The 13,120-nt window shown below is 32.2% G+C and overlaps 1 protein-coding gene across 1 annotated transcript; it reads right to left on the bottom strand.

Moving 5' to 3' along the window:
- Positions 3,980-7,400, bottom strand: LOC105158199 (protein SHOOT GRAVITROPISM 5-like). Its single transcript, XM_011074859.2, has 3 exons — positions 6,699-7,400; positions 6,171-6,570; positions 3,980-5,088 (listed from the first exon to the last, which is right to left on the bottom strand). The coding sequence occupies exons 1-3, from the start codon at positions 6,799-6,801 to the stop codon at positions 4,209-4,211; spliced, it is 1,383 nt and encodes a 460-aa protein (XP_011073161.1). The 5' UTR covers positions 6,802-7,400; the 3' UTR covers positions 3,980-4,208.

Here is a 13,120-nt window from a genome sequence, read left to right on the forward strand (position 1 = left end):
TTCTTACTAGTTCAATGATTCGTGTTTCTGTAGTGATTGCTGCTACTCTTAGAATCACTTTTATGCCTTTACATGAACATTGTTACTATATGCCAAATTAACTGAGTAAATATAATATTCTTCATTAAAGAAATATACTATATATATTTACAAATTTTATGCACATTTAGAAATTACAAAATGAGATAATATATATACTTTTTAAATACTAGGAAGTAGAAACATATTTAAAAAGATGAAAATATTATTTAGTAGTTACAAAAAAAATTAAACTGATCACGATGTTATTTATATTTCTATATATCATTGATTGATCATTAGTATATAGTAAAAAAAATGTAATCATTTAGTTTAGTTGATGATGGAATTATTTAATTTTTTATTTGTAATTCATTTTTAAATTTAATAGTTACTATTAAATAAAAAAATTATTTCTTAAAGTTTAATTGTATTGAAAAAAATAATGCAAAAGTAAAATGTAATATATCTCACATCCAATATTACAATAAAATTAACAAAGTCCCTTATTTTTGAATTTTTTTGTAAGAAATTCTAGTTTAATAAAATGATTATTTTTTTATTTGTAGGTTTTGTTTTTATGTCTATATATTTCTTCATTTGTATTAATTGCAATGTGCTATAATTATGCTAATTATATTTTACAATCAATTTTTGAATTTATCAAAATATTGAATACATTCTTGATTAACTTCTAAGTATGAAACATTATTTCATAAATTTTATTAATTTGTAGTTTTTAACTTTATATTTTTAGAATGATTTCTTGACCTATTTATTCATTTAAATTTAATTGGTGTTATCTATTACTTATTTAATAGTACGTATGTTCTTAAAACTTAATCTTCCAGGTGCATACAAGATTATCTAATATCGAAAAATCAAATATGAGATTCACTCGATAATTAAATTTTCATTTGCAATTTCAATTTAATAGAAATTAGTGCTTTTATTTATCGATATTTTTTTATTCTTAATACTTAATTTATTTTTATTAATCTTAACTTATTTTTTTGTAAATTTATTTTTAAGAAAAATATATTGCTCTTTTGTTTATTTCTTTATCAATTTTCTTATTTCTATTTTCAATATAATTAACTCATTTTCTCTTTATTATTTTATTATTACTAATTTGACTCCCAATTATGCAACTTACTTAATATGAAAAATAGAATTATGCAGTTAATTTAAATTTAGTTTACAATTAATGAGTTATACAATTACGTACTTTTAAAATCTTACTTTCAATTGATATCAATTTTTATTTTATATCTTATGAGCTTTATTTTATTTTAGTAATATTAATTTTACTTTTATTATTTTTTTATCTATAAATAGTTTGAAATTTATATTTTTCTATGTTGCTAATATTTTATTGTTATCTTTTTATTTATAAATAGTTTGAAATTTATTGATATAGAATTATTAGTTATTTTTCTAAGAAAATAGTCTAAACTGAATCTTTAGTATCAAAATAATTATATCCTGTATCTTGTGGCTCCAATATTTCATATTTTTATATTTCAATAGCAACTATTATATTTAGTGTTCAATATTTCATATAATTATATTTCAATAGCAACTATTATATTTAGTGTTCAATTTAGGTTATTAATTGTACGTAATATCATCTACACTATTTTTCGACCTTTAACTTTTTAGATATTTCAATCATATTTAATGTTAATTTACCTCTACTATATTATTAAAAATAAATAAAATAACTTTTATATACATTAATATTTCTTCTTTCGTTAGTTCTTTATACAATTTATTTTAAAATTAATACATAAATGAATTTAAATAAATGATTAAAACTTCATGTTGACTTCGTCCTTGGTATGCTTATTATATATAATGTGAAATACTTTATAGAATTTATAGTTTTGGGTTCTATTTTTTCTATCATAAAATATTATTTGACATATTTTTAAAGGTTCACTCTGGCATTCATTTCATTGTGATTTTTGTAAATTATCATTTTTAATGGTAATTAAGTTTAAAAAACAATAAGTTAACAATGGAGGGACAATCTAGAAAATTGGTACTCAAATATAATTTTATTAATTTCTAATGTTCAATGAAATGACTTGCATTAGACTTTTCTTAATGTAGGTTTACGTAGTATATTTAATTAAAACTCTATCTTTTCTAATATAAGATTTAAAAATTATATTAATGAAATATTCAATTTAAGTGATAACCAATTTACTTAAATAAGTTGGGTTTTTTCCTCTTTAGAATTATTATTATTTTTTTATCTTTTTAAGTGACTATTTTGTAATATTAAATATTATATTAACCGTTTAGTAAAAAAGGAGTAAAAGTTCAATATAAAGTAATTATCCAATATTAGTATTAAAATAAAAGTAATTAGTCACAAGTAACTCATTATAAAATCAATTAAACGGGTTTGGTTGATTGTTAGATGATCGATAAAGTTAGAAGTATATTGATAATTTTTCAAATAATGAGAGATATTTATAGATATGCCAAATCTCAGAGGATGTCTTTGTAATTTCCCTTATGTATATAATATTTTTTTTTTCTTTCTGTAGGAACTAATAAACAATGATCATGTAAAATTCACAAATTAAATCTTGTATAATTTTTTAAAGTTCCCATCTAAAATTTGTGATAGATGGTCAAATATTAACTTTCATTTTAGTACAAGTTGAGTAATAAATAATGGGAGTGGTCCAAAAGTTGAGGTGAAAAATGAGAGGAAACGGAAAGGTAGGGGTTCACTTTTGGGCAGGGGTTGGGCTTTTTTCCTGTATAGTGCAAAGTCAGGGAAAGACAATAGCAACAGCACGCAGTTATTTTCCTTCTTGTAATAAACACACACACACACACACTAACATATACACAAACACATCTCTTTCTCTCTCTCTCACACACACAGTACAGAGAGAGAGAGAGATGGTTAGGCAATGGTCTCTGCATAAATGGAAAGATGGGTGTTCCACTGATTCTGATGCCGGGGGAAAAAGAGAGTGAAATTTTGAAATGAATGGAGTTTGTTTGTGTCTGTGTGTTGAGAGTGACGAGTCCCAGCATCAACCATTACAACTGTGGCACTGAAAAACATGGTGTCTTTGATTTACATTTATATGTATGCAGAACTGCAGGAGAAAAGGACTCTTATTTTTCTGACCCTTTTAACTTTATTATTTATTATGTATATACGTGCGTGAGTATGCCACCAGCAGCATAACACCCCCCTAAGCCCCACCACCCCACCTCTCTCTCTCTCTCTCTCTCTATATATATATATATGTATATATACTTATGTATATGTTTGTGTAATTAATTATACGTGCACTCATGCAATAATTCTATGGCAGTAGCGTTGTTTAATGCCTGGTCAGGAGACTAGGGACGGGGGGTCACCTCCATTTTTCTGACCACCTCAGCCAACAAAGATCTTCTAATACTCCAAACACGAAATCTAACAATACCAAAAGTTGAGCGTAGACTGGATAATGTATTCCAACTCTCTCTCTCTCTCTCTCACACACACACACATGTGTAGTGTTTGATAGGATTAATGATTTGGGAGAAAAGAAGAACTTAAATGAGCAATTTATGGATTGTTTTCTTGTGTAATTATAGATAATTATTGTATTATGTAAGTGTAAGAATCTTCGGTTTATATGTTATAAGGTTGCCGGGCGGGTACTTTTGTTTGAAGCCAAACCCAACTCTCCATTTTGAAACCAAACATAAACTGTAAAGAACAATCAAGCCCGAAAAGGAAAAATATTCGTGCATGAATAGCCATTAATGCGAATCTCATGAATACCAAGAAACCTTACATCTTTTTCCCATGGAAATAGACTTGTAAGAGGAAAAGGGAAAAAGGAGATCAGAGACCATCAAACACACACACACACACACACACAGAAGAGAGGAAAAAAGCAGATTATTATGGAACGTAGCTACCCCCAACACCTTTGAATTAAATGAACAGATCTAATTATAACTCATGAATACCAGCTGCTTTCAGTACAACACCAGAGGATCATCAACCAAAACATCCAGGCGGCCTTTCGCCTTTTCCTAGTTCAAACTTCTTCTGATCTTACTACATGCATGTCTAACACAAAACAAGAAAAGGGTTAACATTAATATCATAAGTCACACTGAAAATCAACATTTTGAGCAGTCCATTGATCTTGTTACTTTTGTTAATGATGATGATGGTCGCTTTTCCTGACTTCCCATTCTCGCAGTGCAGCTGAAATGTAACTCAACCCCACTGAATTACTCTGATCGTGACGGGAGGAAGAAGCTGTTTCTACGAGTGTTGGCCTAACGGAACCTTCCTGCTGGAACTTTTGCTTGCAAGAATGGCAGGTGATTTGCAGAATCGTGGAGTTCATTTGCATCGTGGCGTGCTCTTTCAGCGCCTGCGCTTTCTCCAGTTCCGCCTGCGCCTGTTGCCTGATTCTCTTCGCGTTGGCGAATTCCTGCTCCGCCAGCTCAATCTGACGCTTCGCCTGCTGCCGGGCCTCCTCCGCGTATGCTTTCTCCGCCATGGCTAGTCTCAGCTGCTCTTGCGCCTGCTCTCTCAGTGTTACAGCTGGGGCCGTCCCCAGGCTTCGTTTCTCGCTCGTGCTGCTGCTCCCCCTCGGCGAGCATCTGTTGACGATGTTTACATTTGCATTGTCCGCCTCGGTTTTCTCCCCGATTTCCGATGAGCCAATGGAGAGCTGCAGCTGAGTCGAATGATCCTCGTCGAGTTTCGTCGAGGTGCCGGAGGCGTCGACGCCGGTGGCGCTAGCTTTCGTGAGAAGCTGGAGTTCGAGATTCGGCGGCCGGGAATTATTCTTGGGGGTGACTGATCCGCCGGCATCCGCCACATTGCTCAAGAAGATGGGATCAATTGGCTTCGGCAAAGAACGAGTGGCGGCAGCCCATGGCGCAACGCTGAGATTGGTGTCGCTGGATGGGCTGGGGCTCGACGCCGTCCGTGATAAGCAAGCTGGCGGCGGCTGTAGAGGGTGGCACTCTGATCGGAGCCGCCCCATACTGCAAGCATCCTGATGCTCGATGAAACTCTCGACCCTATACATGAAAACCAAGAATCAAGAAAACCATCATACCTCACGAGATGGATATATAATATCTAATGTCTACCGAGTTTGAACTCCAACAGGTAATAATTGTTGAGGATGATGATGATCACAAAACAAGGGTGTAATTGTAATGATTCTAACAGTGGTAAAGTCGACTATAAGGACAAAGTTGAACAGCAAATGTTGGTCCAAAGACCATTGTTTGCATTCATGAAGACGGGTGCAAGAAACAAGAAGAAAAGGATTCACATCATAAGTGATCTTGACCTCGAAACAAGCATATCTATTTCTTCCAAGAAACCAAGTAATTTGAAGCAAACAAATGCTAAAATGTACTTTACACTATAGTTAGACACATTAAACACATTAATTAATTAGCATTAACAGACTAGTGGCCGGGGTTTGTATTTTTCTACTAGTTTAGCTAGTATCAAGAAACTACAAGAATTAACAAACAGCAGCATCTTAATCACATCATTATTAAATTAATTCTACTTTGGATAGAGTCAAACACAATTAAGCACAAGAAAAGAGTATTATAATCATATTTCTGAACTGGGATATGAGAAAAGAATTCAAGCATGAAAACAACCCCTCAAATCAGTCCTTGATTCTTGGGAAACAAAGGTTTAACTGTCATTGAAACCTGCTACAAAAATAAAGTATATTGATTAGAAGCATGTTCGTGGTTTTTTTTTTCTTTTTATTAAAAGAAACAAAAAATAGAGGCGCTGACATCAGTCAAAAGACCCCTAGTCTATCAAGATTTCTTGCCTGCATATTTCTTGGACTGCTTGAGAAAATGATTTGACACACAGACTTCTGTAACCAAAACACACCCACACGCACTTAAATAATTAAAGGAAGGAGAGAAACCCTCTCAGCGAGACAATTAATTATGCAGAAAACCCGAAGAACTACTAAACATTCTTGCACTGAATACAATAAAAATCTTCGACAGGGATTCCTGATGTCCTTCTGCAAGAACTTCGTCTACTAATAATATATATTATGAAGATTATTTGTTGGGTGAATCAAGCAAGATTTTTAAAGACGAGGAATATGAATTACCTGGAGAAGACACGGCCACAATCACAAGAATGGCCCCGAGTCCCACAAGTCTTGAGATGGGCTTTATAATCCGACTGAACTGCGTATCCCTTTGAGCATTTCTCGCAGACCCATTGCTTCTGATTGCTGTGTTTCCGGCGAAAGTGTTTCTTGATGCCCACAAGATCACCGAGGGCGTGGCAGGGGTCGTGGTGGAGGCAGCTGGGCTCCGGGCAGACGAAAACACGCTTTCTGGCTATTGGGTTCTCGCGCTTCAGCAACTTCCACGGCACCTTGTGCCTCCGCCGGTGCATCTGCAGATTCTGGTCGCGCTGGAACCCCTGGTTGCAGATCTCACACACGTATCGATCCGATTCCAGAAGGGTTTTTGGAGATAGAGACACAACTTCTGCATCCGGATCTACACCAAACAAAAGTTGACAAAAATTAAGTAATATTTCAAGAACCACTGAAATTGCAAATATATATATATACACGCATAGACATAGATTCACTACATATATGTGTATATATATGTGTGTGTGTTACCTGGTGTTCCGGCGGGGCGTCGTTTTCTCTTGCTGCTGCTTCCATTTTCCGAGGAAGAGAAGGGCTCGGAAGAAGGAGAAGGATCGTTGATGTTGCTCAACATTAATTTCTCGCACACTTACAAATAATACTGATGATTAGCTCGCTGTTCTTGAGAAATAATTCAGCAAATCGATCAAGGGCCGAGCCTGCTGCGACAATTAATCTTGTGGGAGCTTAGTGAAGTTCATATCTGATAAAATTAATTGAGGAAGTCGAGGGATGAGGAGGGGACTACAGAATATACAGCTACAAAAACCATTGGGGGCTGGGGGGGTGGGTTGGAGGGTAGCAAGAAAAACAATGAAAAAGGCTCTTTCTTTCGGTAAGATAATCAGCTTTCTTTCAGCTTTAAGCTTTCACCCTTTTCTTTTGTAAAAAAATTCTCTAAGGGAAAAGAAGAATAGCTTATAAGCTTTCTTCCTGTCTTAAGCCTCAACTTCCTCAAGATATAGCTGTGAAGTCGCCCTTAATAAACTTGTTCAAAAAGAGCCCAAGGGAGGGAGAGAGAGAGAGAGAGAGAGAGAGAGAGAGAGAGAGTGGGGTTGGGGGTGGGGTTCAGTATATGGTTCCAAGTTGATACCAGCAAGAAGCAAATGAAGAGAAGGAAATGATCCCCCCACAAAGGAACAAAAGCACACTCATTATGATTTCATGGACACAGTAAATATGTTGCATGCATAAATACTAGACGCCAACTGCATATATACGTACACGTTAAGGGTCGTCTACCACTCTCTCTAACTTTTGTCAGTTTCATACACCACCCCAACCCCCCCATTGTATATATCTAAATACTGTAGAGCTTCTCCCCATATGACACTTTTACCCCTCTCTCGCCCTCATCATCACATTTCTCTTCACTTCGGCTACCTGCTGCATACCAATTATTTCTACTTTTAGTCTTGTAATTGTATTTATTTCGCTTTTTAGTCCTACAATTTATTAAAATTGTAAAATGATTGCAATTACGTGATTTTAGAATAAAACTGTCCGAAACTTCTCAAGAATGATGAAAAAATGGCATGTGCCGATCATATGAATGTTAAAAATTAAAAAAACACATCTTATTGACTGATTTTTACTGATGTGGTAACTTATGTTACATAGTCTTTTTTTTTTTAAACATTAGCCACCACTTGCTACGTCAAGAAAAACCAATTCCCAATTTTTAACGGACAAATGAAGGGAAATAATATTTTTGGTCCTATAAATTAGGCTCGTTTCACTTTTGGTTCCATTCATTACGGATATTAACACTTTTAGTCTCGTAATCCACAAAAATTAATACTTTTGGTCCTCATCCACTTTTTTGTCTATAATTTAACAGTGTAGAGAACGTGCCTAACATGTGATAGTTAAGTATTTTTGGGTGGAGAGAAAATTAGTTTGTTTTTCAGCTTGAGACCATTTTGGAAAAATAATATAACTACATTTGAGGGGGAAAAATAAATCTTGAAGGAAATTAGGGCAAAAAATATTGACTTTCTCTTTTCTCTCACAAAAATTGAATCATATTTTTCCCGCATTGTTATAAGTTGAAACCAAGTAGAAGCAACACAAAAATCATGATCAAGTAGACCAAATGAAGCCCTTATATGCTATTATTGAAAAAAGGACCAACAAATATATATATATATATATGCAGATCTGCCAATTTTGAAAATTTCCATCTATTTTGTACTAAAATTATAATTATAAAATTGAAATGCCAAATGACTAATTATAGAACTAAAAATACAATTAAGCCTGCAAAGTAACACCTAGCTATTTGCTAAATCTTTGTAATCTTTTTCCTTTTTCTCCTTTTCTTTTGTGCTGAATTTGATGGGTCAAAATAATCTAAGGATAACTACACTTATTTTCTTTGTGATTTAGTGTAATTATACATAAATCTCCTCTAATTTGGGAAATTACATCTAGCACCCCTAAGATTTACTTACATCTAACAAATAAGTACCTTCGTTAACAAAATTTACGTGTCTACGTGTAGTTATACCAAACATCAGGAGAGGAGAGTGTAATTATCCCAATAATCTATCTCATATTATTCTTGTTTTCCATCACCAACATGTAATTTATCTAAGTCAATTTTTTGTGCATATAATGTATAAATATATGTCAAGTAGAATAAAGTGAAAAATCAACTTAAGATATATGTAAAATTTGATAATCTTGATGGCACCTCAAATTTGGATTTAATTTCTATATCTAGGATATCAAAATTTCAAGCCTAATGGTAAATCTAGCCCAAATTATATCCTAAGAAATCAAGCCAATCAGTCCAATAACAGCAGACCAGGAAGTCACAAATTTATTAGTCTAGCACTACCTTTGACCTATTGACAAGTCAACAATTAGTTCAGATTTAATTACAGGTTGTTGGTATCCCATCCAACTTAGCAGACATATCAGCCACATTTTAAATATTGAATCTATCGACGTGAGGACTATACGATGTGGCAAATAACTAAATAAATTATATCATTAAATGATGAATTACCCCAAGAGTCTAGCAATTTTCATCCTTTCTTTTAGAAACTAATGGCACAACGCACATGAGTGTCACGTGGCTATTAGTTGTCGAGTTTATGAGGGAAAATCAGTACATGATCCTCACGTATGGTATAATTGGAGGGAAATCAGCTGGTTTGTGTGCTTTATAAAGGACTCACTTTCTTCCTATTCTCATCTCTCTCTTATGCTATGTTTTTTAATCATATTGATAATACCATTAGAGAGTGTTTGAATATATACTTATAAACTCTGTTATAAGTTTTATAAATTGTTTGACATTATTTTTTAAAAAGCTCATAAAATCTCAAGATAAAATATTTAGAATCACATATACCTATCTTTTTCAATATTCTAAGCTCTACAATTTAAAATTCAAGAGAGAAAAACACCCTCCCAATTATTTTTACACTTCACATAATGGACCTTTTTTCTAAAATAAAATTATCTATTTACATGATTTTGAGTTCAAATACTTTGATGCCTTTTTTCCCCATCATCCCAAGATAAGGAGCTTGTTAGCTAACCACTTAAAAAAATATTTTTAATATTTTAAAATATTTTATAAGATGTCGGAACTTATAAAGTATTTCAAATATGCTTAGCCAAACATTCTCTTAGATAACTATCAACTTCGAATCTAATAATTTAAAAAAAAAAAAAAGACACTGGTGATTGTTTGAGTTCAGCACCATAAAACATTGAAGGATCTAGCTGGTTATTTAAAGTAAATGGGGTACTATAAGTTGCAGAAAACTTACATTAGCATCCCAATGGTTATTGTAGTTAGTAACGATTCTAGTTAGGAATTATATAAAAATGGACGAAAAAGAAATACGGACAATATGCAAATTAAGAATTCTCAAAAGTGTGAAAAAATGTCCAAAAATGACATGCTATCTTCTTTTTTCTACATGGTCTCCTATTTATAATAGAATGATAAGAAAATCTAGAAGTTCGTCGAGCATGATCTATATATATGTCTTAATTGTGGGGTATGTTTGTCATCAATGGAGTGGATTGATTTTGATATATGCCATGTCAGTCATGTTTCATAGGAGTAGCAAGTGCTACCACATTAGCAGAAAGTGGTTCAGCCAAATCAGCTCATGTTATCACAAAAATCCTCATCGATTCTTTTAACCCCTTATGTTGATTAGTTGTTTGTCTAATGTGTACACCTTGTGCTAACGTGTTTAATGAGTAGATCGTATTATTGGTGGACCGTAGGTCCTCTGAAATGGCCTTAACTAGGTCACCAGCAAACCTCAACTGGATTGAGTGTTGAACTCTAATTCTTAAATTTCGAACGATTTAACCTCGTAAATTTTGCTATTAATGAATTTAAACTTCCAGTTAAATGAACTTGACTTTGTATTTGACTTTAAAAATCAATGCACTATATAGGCATCAGATTCCATGAGGGATCTTTTCAGAATGTGAAAAAAACGAAAAATCATAAGAAGAAAATATGGGCTATTTTTGGCCACATTCAACATGTACATATATATATATATATAGATCTAGCTATATGAGTAGGACATTTACATTAGCCCAAAAGGATAAGTACTTAAGGGTTTTGGGAAGATCAACCATAGAATTATTGGTGAGAGTTTATTGGAATATGTCTTATTAAATACAATTTCTTTTAATTTCTAATTGTTGAAACAAAATCAAGAAAATAATTTACTCTTCCCACATAATATTAATTCAATTAATAATCAAAACATTACACAAAAATACAATATTTAATCATAGCTAAGTGTCATGGTTAATAACAAAATAATCATAGCAAATAGTCATTTACTACGACCATGCAACGTTTGTTGGCCGTAGTATCTGTAAGGGTGGTTAAAATATTTGTCATGGCTAAAAGCCATTTCAAATATTTTTACCATGGCTCTTAGTTATAGCAAATAACTTTTTTTATTTAATCAAAATTAATAAAAAGTATTTACCATGATTTTTAGTCCCTTCAAATTTTAGTCAATGGTCAATTCTTTTTATAGTGGAAAGAATTAATTCCAACTGATAAAATGCAAACTTTTTTTAATCTATCCTTAACATAAATTATCAATAAAAAAACATTAAATAAATAAATAATTTTGGGGTGGAGAAGAGAATGAATGTAACAGTGGGAGGCAACAAAAACATTGTCTCATGCAAATGACGTTTGGTGATGGGTTGGTTCAAACTGGGCCCTAATATTCCTCAATTCAATTTCCATAATTATTAAGCCTGTGGAATATATATATACACATTTATATCATTCTTGAATTATTCCCTTTTCTTCTATCATTTTTTTCCAAAAGGTTTTCTTATCTCTTGCAAATTTAGGGCCAATCATCGACTCTACATAAGCTTAAAATTCTATTGGATAAGATACGTGAGAGCTTTTTTTTTTAAAAAAAAAAAAAATAATCAGATTGGGACACGCTTTGAACAGCTTCAAGATCACCAACTTCTTTATTGCATCATAAATAATGCATTGGTATGCCAAAATGGAATTGTACCCGTTTGATAATTGTATACCTTGTGGAAAAAATATTTAAAAATTATTCATAATTAATTTTTTTAATGATGGGTTGATTATATGGTTAGTATTTCCTCTTAAACATATATAAACAGTCCAACTCTTATCCTTAATTCCGTCTGATTTATTATTTAATCACATCTTTCAACAAAATAAATTTTATTTTGATAATTAATTTCAGAAAGTGAATTCAACTTTTTTTTTTTCAATTTATTAAAATTTTCAAAAGAAAAAGTATATTAAATTAAATGCATGTTCAAAAGAAAAAGGGGAGTAGATGCAAAAGTTTTTATTTTTAGGTAACTGATTTTTGTAGAAAAAGTTGAAAGTTGTACTAGAATTAAAAGTAGATAGTGTTTATAAAAAAAGTAAAAAAACAAACTTAATTGATAAAAAAATCGTTTGTCCCCATCTATAAGAAGATACTTTTTTTTATATATATTTGAACTTGTTTTGACAATAATAATTATTTTTTCTTAAAAATAATAAAAAAAATTCAATTAGTATATCTCTTATTTAAATATTTGTCATTTATATTGATGATGCGCCTTCAAGTATTTCATCTCAAAAACCCAATAACGATGGAGTGGGCCTACATCCAGCAGCCCAACATGCCTGATCCTGCTAGCCCATGAACAAGATAATTAAGCTCCAAAATACGTTTATTCTCATTAACCTGGCATGCCTTACAAACAAACCTAATCTAGCAAGGTGACACTCAACATACAAAAGGGACTATATGTCACACATATTTCTAACAACATAAGCAACATCATACCAAAAAATCTCTTAACTAACTCCAAATAAGCTAGTTGTAATCAATTGATTAAGCAACAACAACAATTTCCCAGATTCTAGGAATTGACTGGGCAACACCTCTTCAAATGATCATAACTTTTTTTAGATAAGTCCAAGTTTCAATTCGATAATTTTATGTGTTAACTAACACGTGGACTCTTTCTAAAGTTGTATGATTCGCCTTAAATACTTCCCAAATCTTGCTCCACAGTTGCTTATAAATAGAGGTCATCTGCAGTCATTTTGGTGAGAAGTCTCTCACACTCTCACATTCATTTTCTCTCAAATTTTAGTTGCTTTTTCAAGCTCACTTTTGCACTCTATATGAATTTCACCACTTTATCATCATATTTTATCACTTCAATCCATTTGTTACGTCATTAATCTCACTAGCTTTTGAGTTTTCCCATCTTTTATTCAGTAAGAAATTTTATCGACTTAAACATTAGAGTGTTAACCTCTATTTTGTATGTTAGTCTATCATTAATCTTAGAATTCCATCAGAGATCCTTTGACTCTTGTGGTGCGATTGGATCTT

The sequence above is a fragment of the Sesamum indicum genome, linkage group LG3 (genome assembly GCF_000512975.1).
Source record: "Sesamum indicum cultivar Zhongzhi No. 13 linkage group LG3, S_indicum_v1.0, whole genome shotgun sequence".
Taxonomy (NCBI): Eukaryota; Viridiplantae; Streptophyta; class Magnoliopsida; order Lamiales; family Pedaliaceae; genus Sesamum; species Sesamum indicum.

Bases quoted from the DNA above. Each gene is read 5' to 3' on its own strand.
- LOC105158199 (XM_011074859.2), bottom strand. From the start codon at position 6,801: ATGTTGAGCAACATCAACGATCCTTCTCCTTCTTCCGAGCCCTTCTCT. The intron at 6,571-6,698 runs GTAACACACACA...TGTTTGGTGTAG, and splicing joins ACGCCCCGCCGGAACACCAG to ATCCGGATGCAGAAGTTGTG. The intron at 5,089-6,170 runs GTAATTCATATT...TTTCATGTATAG, and splicing joins TGTGGCCGTGTCTTCTCCAG to GGTCGAGAGTTTCATCGAGC.